The sequence below is a fragment of the Alligator mississippiensis genome, chromosome 10 (assembly GCF_030867095.1).
Source record: "Alligator mississippiensis isolate rAllMis1 chromosome 10, rAllMis1, whole genome shotgun sequence".
NCBI lineage: Eukaryota > Metazoa > Chordata > Crocodylia > Alligatoridae > Alligator > Alligator mississippiensis.
This window is the reverse complement of record NC_081833.1, coordinates 13,213,589-13,230,938: the sequence shown is the minus strand read 5'-3', so window position 1 is coordinate 13,230,938 and position 17,350 is coordinate 13,213,589. Positions and strand designations below refer to the sequence as shown.

The 17,350-nt window shown below is 45.8% G+C and overlaps 1 protein-coding gene across 5 annotated transcripts; it reads left to right on the top strand.

Annotated features, from left to right (window-relative positions):
• Positions 1 to 302: 302 nt before the first annotated feature.
• LOC132243518 (serine/threonine-protein phosphatase PGAM5, mitochondrial-like) lies at positions 303 to 17,003 on the top strand. Of its 5 annotated transcripts, none has more exons than XM_059713457.1 (7): positions 306 to 913; positions 9,354 to 9,532; positions 11,028 to 11,153; positions 12,546 to 12,634; positions 12,910 to 13,043; positions 14,324 to 14,392; positions 15,180 to 17,003. In XM_059713457.1, the coding sequence occupies exons 1-7, from the start codon at positions 342 to 344 to the stop codon at positions 15,328 to 15,330; spliced, it is 1,320 nt and encodes a 439-aa protein (XP_059569440.1). In that variant the 5' UTR covers positions 306 to 341; the 3' UTR covers positions 15,331 to 17,003. The 5 variants fall into 5 exon arrangements, with proteins under 5 accessions (XP_059569444.1, XP_059569440.1, XP_059569441.1 ...); XM_059713458.1 differs by having other exon boundaries at positions 307 to 913; positions 12,913 to 13,043; XM_059713459.1 differs by lacking the exon at positions 14,324 to 14,392 and having other exon boundaries at positions 311 to 913.
• The last annotated feature ends 347 nt before the right edge of the window (positions 17,004 to 17,350 follow it).

Genomic DNA, 17,350 nt, shown 5'->3' with positions numbered 1-17,350 from the left:
GGATACAAATAGGGCAACAAAGAGGAAAGCAAGCTAGAGGGCCAGAGGACTGAAGTTGGTTGCTTACTCCTGGTTCCTTCTTCCCGGTTGCTTATTCCCAGTTCCCTATTCCTGGTCGCTTTTCCAAAGCTAATCTAGACCCAAAGAAAGCTTGTTATTAATGAATTGCACATCCTGAAGAGAGAGAATGTCATTAGCTCTAATTAATATGTGAAATAATACCCCCCACCCATCAAGTACAGAGCCCCCAGGGGCATCGCGAGGAAGTCCGGGGTGGTCCAAGCAGTATTTTGCCCCATAATCCCATCTGGATCGGACCTTCATTTTGGGCTCTGTGCTCGATGCGGAGTCTTGTTCGACATATTCACTGGGACACGTGCAGAGCCAATGGGAGTCCCTCCGGGGAGGGTGTGTCGTTCGTTCATAAGAAGCGGTTATGGGGGCTGGAGCAGCATGGCAACACGCAGCGCGCGCCTCCGCTCCCCCTCGCGCCACCTGCGCGCGCGCGCACCCGGCGGCCGCCACCTCGGCCCCGCGCGCAGGAAGCGTGTCCCGCGCCGCGCTCCGTCCGGGGAGGTCTCGCGATAAGGCGTCGCCTGCCCGGCCCCGGCGGTGCCGTTGCCCCCGCGCTCAACATGTCGCTCCGCCGGGCGCTGGCGTTGGCCGCGTGCGGGCTGGCCGGCGGCTCCGTGCTCTTCTCGGCCGTGGCTGTGGGGAAGTCGCCGGCCCGGGACGCCGAACCGGACCCCGCCTCCGGCACCGCCCCGAGGCCGCCGCTCCTACCGCCGGGTGCCGCCTTGGGGCTGATGCCTCTACCGCCCGCGGCAGGCCCGAACTGGTGCGCCCGACTTGAGGACCCGCCCTGGCTGGGGAGACCCGCCGGCGTCGGCTACTGGGACAGCAACTGGGACAGGTAGGGGCCACGTGCGGGGGGCCGGGGCCGCCCTCGACTGCTGAGCCCGTTCTCTTCGCACGGTATTCCCCCCCCCCCCCCACGCGGAGTGGTACGTTCCTCCGTGCTGTGGGGTAACGGCCGTTCCTGGGGTTCCCCCTCGTGGGATGGTACGTTCCTCCGTGCTGTGGGGTAAGGGGCGCCAGAGGGGATTCCCCCCCCCCCGCCTGATAGTACATTCCTCCGTGCTCCCCTCCACTGCCCATGGGTGCCCCCACAGAAGTGGTAGGGTCTGGCCCTGCTTGGGACAGGCCGTGTGGCTGGTGGGGGTGGGGCACCTGAAGGGCTTGTGCTGTGGAGCCGGGGACCTCCTCACACGTGCTGCTGCTCACTGGGGCAGGAGGAGACGGGACTGGGTCTCAGGACGCCTGGATTCCATTTGTGGCCCTCGGGGGCCTCCAGGGCTGAGCTGCTGAAAGGACGAACCCAGAAGAATGGCCAGGTAGAAATCCGTGATTACCGCCTCTGTTTTCTGGAGCTGCCTGCAGCATTCGCTTCGGAGTTTTCTCGTGGCTCTGAGCTCGAGTGACGAGCGCTCGCTGCAGACCTCGGTGGAGTTCCTTTTAAAGACAGACCTAATGGACTTTTAAAAGGCACGATGCACAGCCAGCTGCACAAAAGACAGGAAAAAATAATCAGTAGATCCTTTGATCCCAGAGCACTTTGTGAGCTCGACGCGGGCGTCTTCTTGTTGCCTCTGAAGCATCGCAGCCCCTGCGGCGCGCTGTGGTGGCGGGACGGCTCGTGGTATCGCTGCGCTCCCCAGCCTTGAAGAGAGGATGTCACATAACCAGCATAGTTACAATGTGTATATTGCCTGGGCAGAAATACAGTGGTTTATGCCTCTTCAGTAACATCTGTCTTGGAAGCACCTAAACACCTTGTGGAAATATCGTCTCCATTTTTAATTTGGATAACTCAAAACTTGTCCTCCCTGTACATACCTATCGCTTGATCCGTGTTGGCCAGTACAGATAGTCTGCTAAACTTTGGCATAGGATAATCATGAAGTCCTGCTGAACCCACTAGCAGAAACTGCTGTAATAAATCATGACTCCGAGTGAGTGATGGAATTGTATTTATCTTTAGGCAAAAATTTACCCTGTGATAATAAATTTTTGTTTTAAAAATATCTTGTTTTTTGTAGAACTAAAAACCTGTCAATGCTGTTGTGGATGACAAAAGTTGTCTTGGCAAATACTGAGCCTGCTGCTTTCATAGTTTGTAGGGTCGGAAGGGACCTTGACAGATCATCAAGTCCGACCCCCTGCCATGGCAGGAAAGAGCACTGGGGTCAAATGACCCCAGCAAGGTGTTCATCTAGCCTCCTCTTAAAGACCCCCAGGGTAGGAGCCAGCACCACTTCTCTTGGAAGTTGGTTCCAGATCCTAGCTGCTCTGACAGTGAAGTAGCGCCTCCTGATGTCTAGTCTAAATCTACCCTCTGCCAGCTTGTGACCGTTATTTCTAGTCACTCCTGGTAGTGCTTGGGGGAACAGGGACTCCCCCAATACCTGCTGGTCCCCTCTGACTAGTTTGTAACAGGCCACTAGATCCCCCCTCCTCCTTCTGTTGTGGAGGCTGAACAGGTTCAGGTCCCATAGCCTCTCCTCGTAGGGCCTGCCTTGCTGCCCCCGATCATGTGGGTGGCCCTTCTCTGGACCCTCTCAGTGCTGTCCACATCCCTCCTGAAGTGTGGTGCCCAGAACTGGACGCAGTACTCCAACTGTGGCCTGACCAGTGCCGCGTAGAGGAGGAGGATCACGTGCTTGGACCTGCTTGAGATGCATCTGTGGATGCATGACAAGGTGCTGTTGGCCTTCCTGACCGCATCCTCACACTGCCGGCCCATGTTCATTTTGGCATCAATAATGATTCCAAGATCCTTTTCTGCCTCTGCACTGACAAGAAGGGAGTTCCGCAGCTTGTAGGTATGCTGCTGGTTCTTCCTCCCCAGGTGCAGCACCTTGTACTTGTCAGTGTTGAAACCCATCCTGTTCTCATCTACCCACCTCTGTAACCTGTCTAGGTCTGATTGCAGCCTATTCCCCCCACTTCTAGCGTACCCACTTCTCCACATCTTAGTGTTGTCTGTGAATCTAAACAGGGTGCTTTTTACCCCCTTGTCCAAGTCACTGATGAAGATGTTTAACAGCGCGGGTCTGAGGACTGAGCCCTGGGGGACCCCACCACCCACGTCCCTCCAGGTCGAAAATGACCCGTCCACCACCACTCTCTGGGTGCGGCCCTCCAGCCAGTTAGCGACCCATTTGACTGTGTAGGTGTCGACGCCACAGTTCCTTAGTTTTTTAATGAGAATGGGGTGAGAGACAGTGTCGAAGGCTTTCCTGAAGTCCAAAAAGACTACGTCCACTGCTACCCCTGCGTCTAAGGATTTTGTGACCTGGACATAGAAGGCCACCAGGTTGGTCTGACAGGACCTGCCTCTAATGAACCCATGTTGGTTGCCCCTAAGCATAACCTTCCCTGCTGGCCCCTCATGGACATGCGCCAGGATAATTCTCTCAAAAAGCTTACCTAGGATCGAGGTAAGACTAACTGGCCTGTAGTTGCCTGGGTCCTCCTTCCTCCTTTTTTTGAAAATGGGAACCACATTGGCCCTTTTCCAGTCCTCTGGCACCTTGCCAGAGCACCACGAGTGCTCATAAAGCCGTGCCAGGGTCCCACAATGACCTCTGCTCGTTCGCTCAGCACTCTGGGGTGGAGGCCGTCAGGACCAGCTGATTTAAATACGTCCAGTCCGTCCAGAAGTTCCCTGACTAGGTCCTCACTGACTCTAGTCCTGGGTGCACCTCCCCCGGGGCCTGAGGGGGTCCCGGCGATGGGCTGATCTGGTCCCTGTGGTGGAAAATGGAGGCAAATCGTTAAATAGGTTAGCCTTGTTGTCTGGTGCGACAACCAGATTACCTAGCATGTTTTGCAGAGGCCCCACATTACTGGGTACCTTCTTTTTGCCCCCTGCGTATTTAAAAAACAACTTCTTGTTGTCCTTAATCCGAGTAGCTAGTCCCAGTTCCATCTCCGCCTTTGCCTTCTTGACTGCCCCCCTGCAACCCCGAGCAACCGAGGTGTAGTCCTCCCTGGTGATGGCCCCTCCCTTTCATTGCGTGTATGCCTCCCTTTTAGCTAGGAGATGTTCCCGTATGCTTTTGGTGAGCCATGGGGGCTTTTGCGCCCTCTTGACCCCTCTGACCCTTGTTGGGATTACCTCCCTTTGGGCTTGGAGGATCATCTCCTTAAGGATCAACCGCTCCTCTTGGACACCCGACTCCCCTCCCCTCCGGGACCTCAGTACTTCCCCAACTATTCTTCTTACCTCATTGAAATCCACCCTCCTGAAGTCCAAGCCTGCTGCCTTGCTGCTGGCTTTTGCCACCTTGTGCTGGATGGTGAATTCCAGCAGGCGATGATCGCTGTCGCCCAGGTGGTCGAGTACCCACAGCCCCCACATGAGGTCGTCGCCTGCGGCCAGCACCAGATCCAACAAGGCGTCTCCCCTGGCGGGGCTGTGCACCTCCTGAGTTAGATGGAGGTCCTGAATCTTGGCTAGGAACCTATGTGAGTGGTCAGACCTGGCTGACTGCTCTTCCCAGCAGACATCTGGAAAGTTCAGGTCCCCTTTGTTTGCCTCTGGAGCATAAATATGCTTAAAGGCTTCTTAGCATTTTTTGAAAAATAATCTCTGGCAAGGCTTTGAACTTAATTTTGTGAAACTCTCCATAGAATTGCCTGCATTCAGCTGACTTGTTTATTTTTTTATTATGCTTTGCTGTTCAAATGTTCAGATATAAGTATTGAGGAGCTACACAAGCCAAAGCTATCTCGCGGAATTATCCCATCAGAGAGATTTGTATGCCAGACTCCTGTTTTAATAACGCTAAATCCAAACTAAGCCTTAGCAGGTGTTTATTGTATAATGCCTAATGTTTTTAATCTGAAACTAAGTCAAATGTCTGCATGAACAGAGCTATGTAGGTCAAACTTTAAAAACCTTAAAAAATAATAGTGTCTCTTTAAATGCAGTTATTTTGGCAGCACACCTTTGTGAGAGTATCTGGTTTAATTCTTGTGCTGATGAAATTGCTTGACTCTTACTTTCATTTTAAAATTTGTACACAAATTGATTTCCAAGTATTCCAGACAATCCTGTACCTTTCCCTAGTAATCTCCTTGACTGTGTAGCCACTACAGACTGTTGGCAAACTGGCCCCGGTAATATGATGCCACCCAGACATGGAGGGGCTTTCTGTAGGATAAGTTAGATGGCCCAGTTCCCATCCATTCTTGCTTTCTTTACCCAAATTTACATGACAGGCCCATAATGAACTTCTTTCATTGAGTTCTCCAATGTACTCTGACATGGCACCACATTGCTTTACTAAGCCACAAAACTCTCATTGGATTGTACCGGACTTTGGTTGGATTCAGTATAGCAGTCTGTGGGGTGAACAGATGTGCTCCAATACCAAACCAGTTTAAAGGCCATGTAAACAGGACTTTGGCAACTTGAGGGCCTTAAAATCCTAAATCCATTTGTAATGTGTCTTAATCTTGGGTGGCTCCTCTGAACTGTACTGAAATATTTGGGTGCAAGTCTCCTCTTACTTGTTGAGGAATGACTTTGTGAAAAGTACATCTTTTTTTATCATCAGTTACTTCTGTAAGGTCTAGATGATATGTTGCATGATGGGTACTAGAGCTAGGTGATAGTCTACTACCCTTGTTAATGTCTGCAGCTAGCTAATTAATTCTGATTAGTTATGCACTAACTTTTCATTCTCTAATGTCCTGTGAAAGCTTGTGTTCTCAGACTCCTACAACGCTAGCTTAACCATGTGACAAGAGAGTGTTAGTAACAGGTAGTGCAGCCTTTGCTGTATCTACCCCAAAAATGTGTTCATTAAATTTAACAAGCAGAGTTAAGGTATAGTTAAGGTTGCTAAATATGTAATTATACGTAGGTATGCAACACAGGAGTGTAGTGCCTCTTGAAAGAGCTGACTCCTGCAAACTTAATTCTTGATTATCTCATCTAAGTTTGGGCAGAGATGTAACTATACAATCTTTTTTTTTTTTTTTTTTACCGTTAGATCTTGAGGCTGGAAGTGGTAGGCTAAATAGATGCAAATTAATTCAAAGGCTTTGTTTCCGTCTTTCATATCTGATATTGCAATAAAACTGGTCTACTGCATTGATCTAAATCTGGTTCTCTAAAAATGAAATGGTCTAAAGCAAGCTTGGACTTTTCTCTACTTCCTAGAGAGGGGTACCTGGCAGAGCTGCAGTATTCTGGGAAATAAAAGTAAGAGCTCTGCTAATATGAGAAATCTAGTTTAAAGTCTCTCATTTCTCTTTAGAAGCGTTGTGCTTCAAACTTGCTTGGTGGCTTTGATTCTTGAAGGCAGCACTTGATCTTAAAACTCTTCAGTGGAGCTCAGAAACCTTTTTTTGAGACTTGTAAGAAGAGTAGCCTATTAGCAGGCATGTCAGCAGGGATTTGCTGCTTTAAAAACTTCCTGGAACAGACTGCATAATTGGTTTCAGTAACATTTAGGCCTTGCAGGTAGCGAATGTGAAAAGGGCAGCGGTTTCAGAATAACCAGTCCTTGCTGTTTTAATCGGGTTACAGCTGATCATGCCTAGCAGCAAAAATCAGTCCAGTCTCAAACTTAGTAAGGGCTTTTGGAGGAAGATAGTCCTGGTTTCAGATGTGAAAAATGCAATTATTTGTGTTGCAAGTCTTAAAGGACAGTAGCTTTTGAAAATGTCTTTTGTATCCAAACCCTCTGAAGATTAACGTAGTACAGCAAATAGCATCAGGTTGTACTCCTTAGTGAGCTTGTTTGACATAGAGGTATAACTTAATGTATGGTAATATCATAATTGTCTGGGGTCTTTACTGGTATAATAAGAAATACTGGTATATACACTTTCTCGATGGTGAATTGCCCTTCCACAGATTTTTCTGAGCCTGTAACTGCAGATGGCTCTCAAGTTCTGTTTTACCTGCTTATCTTGAATTGATACAGTTCACGGGAAGAAAAAAAGGAAACCCTGGTAAGTATAAAAGAGGACTCTTCTTTGGGCAGTAATTTTAGTGCTTTATTGTGATTGAAAGGGAATCATTACTGAAAAGTCTTATTAAATGGTTTTGGGAGTAACCTTCTTAAAGGCTTAGCAGACTCATTTATTAGGAGGAATGCACATTTTAAATTGAAATAGTGATGCTGACTTAGCTGCTGTTTAACCAAACTGATATTTTTTTTCTTTCTTCTCCTGACCAAAGTAGTGTTTATTCTGCTGAAAGGAAGATACTCATGGTAAAATGCTTAAAAAATACACAGAAGTTTGTTTAACAAACAAAACCAAACAACCCGGAAGCAGCAAATCCTGTAATACTGAAGAAAGTAACTGTTCTGCGATCAAGAGCAGAATTCCTTCTGGGGGGTGGAGGTGGAGGAGTGAAAGGATTTCTGTGAGATGGAGAAGAGGATCAGTGCCTATTTGGAGAAGCAGGATCACAGGGCTTAATCTGGAAGCTCTGGATAGGGTTGATGGAGTGCATATTGGCGTCGGGTACAGGCAAGCAAAGGAGCAAAGCTAGTGATGAACAGGAAGGTTATTCTTTGCCTCTTGTCCTTTTGAGGATGACTATCAGTTATGTCTGCAAGACGTGCATGATTTGTGCAAAGAAGGATTAATGTTCCATGTGGCAGAATGAAGGGATGATTACAGTAGCTCTGAGGGAGTGGATAAATAACGGAGGATAACGAGAGGCTGTACTGTAATGGAGGGACATGGCTGACTATATGAAGGAAGCACCAGGTGATAATCCTGTATTCATATTCCTTGCTGGAAACTGGAGATAGTTGTAATCTCTGATATGGTGTATTGGTCTTTTGGGGGTCCATGCGGCTTCAGTGTCTTGGGAGAAACCTTTGGAGGCAGGATTTGCTGTGTACTAAGTTCTCTGGATCGTTCAACCATTTTCAGTCTCTTTCCAGTTTCTAGCTTTGCGTGGTTCACACTGGCAGAAATCTGGTAGCACAGTGGTGAAACGGATGGGACAAGAGATGCGTTGCTAAGCATCTCTTGAGTAGTGAAGGAATGATGGGCCATGGGGATCTAAACTGCCCTCTCATCCTCCGGCTTCAGGATTGCAGCACCATCATAAGCTGGTGTGAAGAAGAGCACTTGTGTGGGAATAGCTTTTCTGTGTAGCTTGTGAGCAGCAGACATACTATTTATGATGGAATAACTCTTCAACTAGTGCACACGATTTAGTTAGGCACTGTTACAGTGCCTAGTTTGGCACAGATTATGCTAATACACCTGGGATCTTAGGTATGTGCAGGTCAGGCACATACTTAAGATTTAGAAATGTCATGAATGTAATGGGCTCCTGGGATCCAAAGATTATTTGTAACACTCACTGAAAAAATCATGTCAGTATCACTCTGGTCAATGCTCTTTCCAGAATACATGTTGCATGTTGAAGATGTGGCCTTAAACCTAGGAGACAAAGGAAATTCAGACTTCAGATGCATCTATTGTCTGCAGCCCTTGACACCTTGAAGTGAAGTAAGCAAAGGCTGGTGAGAACCATGCTGCAGCCTTCTGTTTGGTTTATGCAGGAGATTCAATCGGTGGGTACCTTTGGCCACTTAAATATTGCAATGTGTTCTGGTACTAATGAAGGGGCTAAGGAGGGTACCATGTACTGTGCTCTGAATTTTCAGTTTTTCAGTATCCAAATGGTACCTTGAATGCTATTTGAATTTTAATTTAGTACAGCAGAAAGGGAAGGGGGGAGGGTGAAGGAATGAGAGCAAATGGGATGCAATGAAATGCTTGAGAATGCAGTGGAGAATGGTGTTCTTGCCTGCAGGTATCTATGTTTGTGCTACCAGTCCCTCTTACACTGGTTGCTATGTAATAGGTCATTTTCCTGCCAATCCTGTTTCATTGACTGGTAGCTAAATGAACTATTTCCTTCCCCTTCCTCCCTCCCCCCAGTTTAAATTGTAACCCAAAACAATCCTTATAGATTCATAGATGTTAGGGGCTGGAAGAGACCCCGTGAGATCATCGGATCCAGCCCCCCCTGCACTAGGGGGGTACATCTGTTGACTAATGGTAACATAATAGTGAAGGAGAGGTAATATTATACTAGCTTATTTTTAACCAGTCAAGAGTTAAGTGAAGGGTTAAAACCTTAGTTTTGCATGTCAGTTCTACCCGGTTTGTCTCTAGTAAGCAGAGAAAATAACCTTAGCTGCACCATATACTGGACCTAAAAGAGATGGAGTCTACAGTTAAGAAGCAGGCTTGCTTGCCTTTCCTTCTGCCGTGTTTAAACGTATTCCTTTCAATATTTTTAGACGTGAACCACTGGCTCTTGTTAACCTGAAAAAGAAAAATGAAGAGACTGGGGAAGAGGAGCTTGCCTCTCTCCTGAATCACTGCAAACCAAAAGCTACCAGGGACATATTTCTTATCTGCCATTCTCAGTACAACTTGGATGGCCGAGCCGATGAGGACAGAGCTTTGACCCCCCTGGGTATGTGACTAGAAGCATGCTGGATTGTACACCTTGCCCTGAGAGCTGTCTTGCTCTACCACTGACCTGAATTGTTAAATCGGCTGTTTCTACTCTGGATCCCTTTGCCAGCTTCGTAGTCTGCACCTTGGATCCTTTTAAACATACGTGGGCACTTCAATAAGCTTGTTCCTCCCATTATGATTCCTCTAAAATATACTTAGGCATGTATCAAACATGCCTTTGCATGAGTAGCAGTCATATCTTAAATCCAGTATGAAGTTTTAACTTCTCTCGAGATTTTGAGCTAAACTTTCAGTGTAGTTGGCTTTTTTAAATGTCCTTTGTCTGAGATTTTGAACTAAAATGCAGATCAGTGTGATTGTCTTCATCATGACAAACTTGGAAAAAGCATCCATCCCTTCACCTCTCTGCTCCCCCCCTCCCTTTTTTTTGGGAGAGGGGAGGGGGGCTCCTGTTTTGGGCCCAACCTTCTATTATGGCAGTATTTCATTTAGGTGAGGTCACAGAATGAAATCTCTGTGTCTTTTTTTTCTTTCCATTGGAGTGTTCATAGTCGGAGATGAAGGATGCGTGCTTCTTGCTGCTTCCTAATTTCTATTGATGGGAATAGTACGAATACATTTCTATTTGTTGAAATGAGAATACCCACCCTTTGTATATTAAAACTAATTAACCTATGCTTGGCAAATACTTATGCCTAGGTATCAAAAGAAATAGCACTGACTAATTGCTTCATTAAGAGTGCATATTTCATTAGCACAAGCACATTGACACTTTTGCTGTGAGGAGGCAAGAGCTTTCCTTAGAGTGGTGCTTGAGGTGCAGAAGATGTGGTGCCAAAAATGTTGTTGATGCTCTGGGTTTTACTAGCTTTAATTTACATTTTAAAGCAGATGAAAGTGGCTTTAAATAGAGGTGGCCTCAGAGAGCAGCTCAAGCAGGGCAAGGTCTTGGCCCTGAATTTGTCTGGCTTTATGCCTTTGAGCTGCTTCAGTTCTGTATTCTTCCATCTATCTACATGCAAGATGGGGATAGATAATTTCCTGCTACCCCGAGTGCTGTGGATTTCAAAGAGTAATTTACTACCACTGTATGGGCTGATGCATACTTCTGTGGCTGTTATTTCAAGACAGGCTATTGGACACACACTCTCTTCTGCACTCCCAAGAACATAGGGGTGCTGGCAAACTGGCCCCCTGTTTGTGGAAACAGGGAGGGTAACTAGCTTGCCATAGAATACTTCTCACTGAAATGGAAGGGGGTAGTACAAATATGTACTGGAGTCTTGTAGCCAGCAAACTTGGTCTGAGTTGGTAGTGATGCTACCAAAGGTACTTTTAATGTATCCTTTCCAGCCAGTGACATGACATGAATCACAGTTAATGGTGGCAGAAGAGGATGGATTATTATTTGTACTTAGCATCTTACAGACACTTTGAAGGCTATTTCTGCAAATACCAGCAACTTACTATCTAGCTAATATCACTTTAAGGTCGTGAACAGGCTGACCTGACTGGGCACAGGCTGGCAAGCCTGGGGTTGAAATTTGAGAAGATTATCCACTCCTCCATGGCCAGAGCTACGGAAACTACAGAAATCATCAGTAAATATCTTCCAGGTGAGTGGTTTGAGAGCATTGTGTCATTTTGTGGTTTTCTGAGTAGAGTTCTTGTCATGTGCAGTTTAGTTGATGTGCAGGGTGATGGACAAAGGTCTAGCAAATAAGTTGGCGATGGGCAGTGTCTGCTTCTGCCCTTGTGGTCTTGGTGCCAGTGTACTGAAAGGGAGAGAATGATAACTTTTGCCTTAAGAGTACATAGGCATAGCTACAGGACTGCTACAACTCTGATAGCAGGAAGTGGATGCAGCAGGATACTAGACTAGATACTGGACTAGAGAGAAAGGGAAAGGTGGCACATTGAAAGCTGTTATGCAATTTGTCTACCTGTATACAGCAGTGGGAGTACTTGGTCCCAAACTCTGGATTATCTTGGTGGCAAAAGTGCGCAATTTTATTCACACAAGTGTGTGAGCAAAACGCACAAACCATTATGATCAGCACCAGATCCTGATAGACTGAATTTTTTTTCAGGAATCTGTCTAATAGTCATCAAGTCCAACATGGAATATATATTAATGGCATTTGACTGCAGATTAGAAGTGGCCTGCCAAAATTGGAAGTTGAGGAAGGGAAGAGAAGTGAAAAGTGGTGAATTTAAGTTTATCTCTAGTCCCTGAGCATAGGTCTAATAATCCTCCAAGCAGCATCTTCCAAGCAGAACAGAGCCTTTCTTCAGACTAAAGCAGCATTTCTCAACCTGTGATTTGTGACCCAAAAGTGGAAAATTAGGTTGCAAGAATATTTAAAAGGGTTGTGGACAAACAGTAAAAATGGATCAACAAACTTTAAAAATGGATTCTCTTTAAAAAAAAGAAAAAAAGATAAATGTGGGAAACCATGTCTTTCCCGTTGCAGGCTGTCAGAGTTCCAGCATGCAAGGGGCTGCTTAGATGGGCCCCAGACCCCATTTCCCCACCCTTTATTCTCTATACCCCCTTCCCCAGGCACTGGAGGGCTGGGGCCTAGGGGTGGAGGCAGTGGGTCAGGAATGAGTGGCACTGGGTTGGGACTGGCCATCAATGTTTACAAATGAGTCCTGGTACAAAAAAGGCTGAGAACCACTGGACTAAAGGAGGTCACATTTTAGAATCCAATATTAACACGTATTTGGAAAGGGAAGTCTTCGCCTGCTCTTAATACTTGATCTGAATTCCAATAGACAAAAGGCTGCAAGAGTGAATGTCTCTGCTATTGGAAGTTATCAGAGATCCTTAATGGGAAGCCATATAAACCTAAATGTTCAGATTTTGCTTATGACCTAATGGCTTCTTTGAATACAGAACATGAAGAAATGTAATTTATATCTTCCTGACTAAAACCATGAGCCCATTTGTATCGGCCTATGAAGTAATGATTCCTTCTCTTTGTCAATGTGTACTGAATTTCCAGGGGTCAAAAAAATTAGCACTGATCTGCTGAGAGAGGGAGCTCCTATAGAACCGGATCCTTCAATTTCTCACTGGAAGCCAGAAGCTGTGGTAAATTTTTATATACAATTTGTCATTGGGCATATTTCATGCGGGTCTTACTAACTGTACTTCTGTATTGCTTGTGCGCAAGCTGTCTGCTAGGCCTCCTATAATTCCGTACCTTTTTCTTCTGTGAGCACATATGATATTTGTCCATACCTTAAATTCTCCTCAGTAGTCTCATGCAGGTTTTGAAGCTGAACTGACTTCTGACCCTTTAGAAGGTGTCGGCAATGACCTGTGCTGGTATGATCTGTATTTAATGACAAACGCTTTGTTATCAGCAGTATTACGAAGATGGGGCTCGCGTTGAGGCTGCCTTCCGAAATTACATTCATAGAGCAGATGCAAAGCAAGAAGAAGATAGCTATGAAATCTATGTCTGCCATGCAAATGTGATCCGCTACATAGTTTGCAGGTAATTGTGATGCAAGAAGGATTCATCTGCACAATTAACAGATTTTAACTAAAATTGGTTTAGTGCATTGTGGTGTTAGGCCATTGTAGCTAGGAAATTGCTTGAATTATTAGCAGGGTGAAGGTGAATAGTGAGGATAAGTGCTACACTGTGAGCAGCTGTTCCTACATCGTGATGGGATTAAGCTGCGGATATGAAAATGGGATTTAAAATGTGAACCTTCACAGGGATCATAGTAAAGTAGGGCTGAAGGGACCTCACAAGGTCATCTAATCCAGCTCCCTGCTCAAAGCAGAATCATCCCAGACTAAACCATCTCAAAGCGGTTATCTGAACTGGCTATTCAAAGCTTTCAGAGATGGAGACTCTACAGTTTCTCTAGATAGCTTGTTCCAGCGCTTGATCACCTTCAGTGGTTAATGCTTGACCGTTCCTACTGAATGATTGTGAAGTAAAAAGGGAAAGATCTCCCAAAGGTCACTGGGAATTGAAACCCATTTCTAGGTCTCAGTTATTAGTGGTGTCCTATGCCTCTCCAGCCCTGTCACCCCCTAAGTATGGATTGTTGCAGAGAAAACTAATCAAATGGGATTGGCAGAAAGATGGGGAACTGCTGTCTCCTGTCCTTGGCTATATACTTGCATCTCATTGGTGTCTTTCTTTCTGAACTTGCTCTCGCAATCAGTAGTTCATGCTGCCTTAACAGTCCTAACTCCTATTGTGGGAGCAGATCAGGGCTCCCATAGCTAAATGAACACATCTGGTAATAGCATTTAGGGTTGAATGAAAGTTGGGGAGCTTCTGGTATTAGGGCACAGCTGGTAAATCTGTTGTGGGAGGAAAGGGTCATGGTGGGGGGGTGCAGATCAACACCCTCCACGGGGAGGGAGGGGGTGGGGCAGGTACTGCCCAGCCAGGGTAGGGCATGGGATGGAGTCATGGCTGGTTGGGGGGTGGCTTCCACTGCTGCACACATCCTGGGTGGGGGGGGGGCATGTGCCCCTGGATCTGCTCAGGGCAGGCAGGCTGGAGATGGGGCTATGCTAGACATTTCTTGGCAGGGCCTGGGCCCGGGGCGGGTGGCAGCAGTGCTGGGAGGGGGCACTGGAGGTGGCTGCAGCCACCCTAAACCTTGTCGTAGCCCCCTGGAATGCTGCTCCCAGTGCTGCTGCCGCCCGCCTGGCACAGCCCTGGTTCAATGTATGGCCATTTATCGGCCATATTATTTGTCACTTCAGGCTGATTTCTGATGCAGCCAATTTTTCTTTATATCGGTACAGATCTGATATTGGACCAATGTATCGGTGCACCTCTGCTTTTCATTGCAGTGCTAATGGTTACTTGACAAGGTCTGTTTTCACTCCTGGAACAAGCTAGAGTATTTTCCTGAAGTGTTCAGTGTGTGGGGTTTTTTTGGTTGGTTTGCTTTTTACTTCTGGTTTCCCCAAGTTCTCTGAATTTATTCTCTTCTTTCTTCTTCCCCCCACCACTTCTCTACAGCTCTTAACTCCAGGTCCTGACCTGACTGTCCTACCCCTGCTTTCCCTTTGTTCCCTCCTTGCCCTTGTTTTCCTTTTGAGATCTTATTTAATAATAGCTCAACTTCACTAATACTGTGTGGTGATGTCCTGTAGAAAACTCTTATGCAATAGTCAGTTTTGACTCATGTTGACAGTAAGTCTGAGATGAAGCAGTCCAAGCTATAGCTTTTCAATAGCAGTTTTGCGAGTGCATGAGGGAGGAAAAGATAAAACTCAATTTGAAAAAGTGTGAGACCTGCAAGTGTGCCTACCATTCAGTACTTGCAATACATGCTCTGGTTATAGTGGCACAGACTTGCCAGTAGGAGCTTGCATCTTCACTGCTATCACTGTTACTATTTTAAATGAAAATTCTTCTTGCTGTTGCCTTTTCTTTCCTGCACCTTTCACTTCTAGGCATGGAGCTACAGTACCATGGCTCTAGGCAGGAGATTTTGCATGTAAACTGTTTGATGCACAGCTTTACTGGGGTAGATGTTTCCACCTAGCAGAGAAGAAAATGACACTAGAGCTACCAGCTGCATGCTCATCTTCATATTTGGTTATAGATTAACTATACCTGTTGTCCTTTTTTTCTTTTCCCCCTACCAAATAGAGCATTACAGTTCCCCCCAGAAGGCTGGCTTCGGATGTCCCTAAATAATGGCAGTATAACACACTTGGTGATTTGTCCTAATGGAAGAGTGGCGCTTCGAACGCTTGGTGACACAGGATTCATGCCTCCAGAGAAAATCACACGCACCTGAGTTAGTACCATTGATGGCCATTCTGGAGCTGCCTCTAGTCTCTGTACACTAGTATGTTCAGCTACGGTACCACTGGAATTGTTTGTAATACCAGGAGTGATGCTGTTAAAATTGTATGCTAACTTCCTTTCTCCTTCACACATGCCAGGCCTGCCTTTCAGTCTAGAAAAGAAGAGATTCCATTTTACATATGAAGAGATAAAGTTGCTCACTTAAATTCAGCAACCTTGCTCTGAGCTATGGAGTATGGAAAGACTTAATAATTTTGTTCCCAGTGCAACCAAGCATGCCAACTGCCTGGCTGTAAAGTGAAAGGTCCTCTTCCCTCTTTAACCGGAGCTTGGGTTTTTTCCAAGGACTTTATTTTCCTTGTGGTAAGGAGCAAAATGTGCAGATCCTGCTGAGAGCACCCTCTATCACGCTAGGCTTGATATTGAAGACAAGCAAAGCTGCTTAACTCTTGCAGAAGACATGGATGATTTGTGTAGAAGTTCTGCTGTACAGATATGAGTGGCTGTGCTTTCAGTGAACTAGTTTATGTGTTAGAGAGGGATGTTGCACAACTCTTCTGCTTGTTGAAGTCTTGTACACATCAGTTTGCTTGGTGGTAGTGCAGATCCTTCTTTCAAATATACCTGTGTTCACAGTGGAGCTTCAGTGCTGTATTAACTGCTGTCCAAGTTCAGCATTTTTCCCCCTTCTCAGGAAGAAGTTATTTTAAATAATGTTTGCTTAAGCAACAGTCTTTTACACTGCTATTATCTCAAGTCAACTTACTCTATGGAAGTGGCTAGGGAACATTGGTAATCTTCTGTAATAGTAGAAATGGAAGAAAAGGAAAGGGGAAGGACAAATAGTAATGTTTCAGGCTCTTTCTCCAGGCAGATGCTAGCTAGAGAAGACCTAGGGGAGGGGAGGCACTGAAGAGAGACTCATTCCTTCCCTCCCCTCCCCAGTAGCTTTTTATGTAACTTTAGTTTTTTCCTTGCCTTTCACAGGCAGATGAACTGTGCTGGCAGAAGCCTCTTTCAGGATAGGGAGGAAGGTCTTGGGGAGAGAGAAGCCAGTGACAAAGTTAAATCACTGCTTGTCAGTGCCAAGTTATCAAGGGATTATAGACATTCACACTCCAGAACCTTCTAGGGGAATACATTCAGGCAAAAAGTTCATGTACTTTTTATAGAAAACTAAAGCTGGTATTCAAGGGTGATGCAGCACATGCTCTATTCTCTTCAGGATGTCTGAAAGGTGGCAAACATGGACCGTATAAATGATTAGGGTGCTGAAAAACTAGGGTCCCTAAACTTAATTGGGTGATGGCAGGATCTGTCAAGCCTGAGATTTCCTTTTAAAAATCTCTTTGTAATTAGTTTATACATCTCTCTTTCTCCATTGTCAGCCATCCAAAGCTTTAATCATGGAAGTCATTCCTAGTCATGGAAGTCATTCTCTAGGAATTCATGTAGCTGAAACCATGAGCTTGATGCAAAATACTGTGCGACACAGATGACAGTTCAGTAAAACTGGGACCAGTAGAGCAGCTAAATCCTGCAGGAGAAAAATGCATGTGAGGGAAATTAAATATGGGGTTGTCAAATCAGTGCAAGAAACTGTAATGTATCTACTTTGTTGGCTTTAAAAGTTTTGAATAAAAATAACTGGTCTGCCTCTTAGTGGTTTAATTTGTGGTGTTTGTCACTAGGATCTATACAGTAACATTCCAGAAGTGTGACATTTTAGAAGTGGTCAGGCTAGGATTACTCTTCAAACTCTACCACTGTCATGAAAGTGGCATTGTAACTACTGCACTGGATTTAAGGAGTATAGTTTCTCTTTTTAGTGGGCTGAAGTAAGACTTTACTCCTAAAGCTACAGTCGTGCTAGAGGAAATTGAGGCAACTGCATTGCTCTGTATCAGCAGTGGTGCCTTTTTACATTTTAAGCCAATTATTTTTAAATAGTTTAAGGAAATGTTACAGGTCCCCTAGCTTTATCACAATGCATTCAAAGGCCACATACC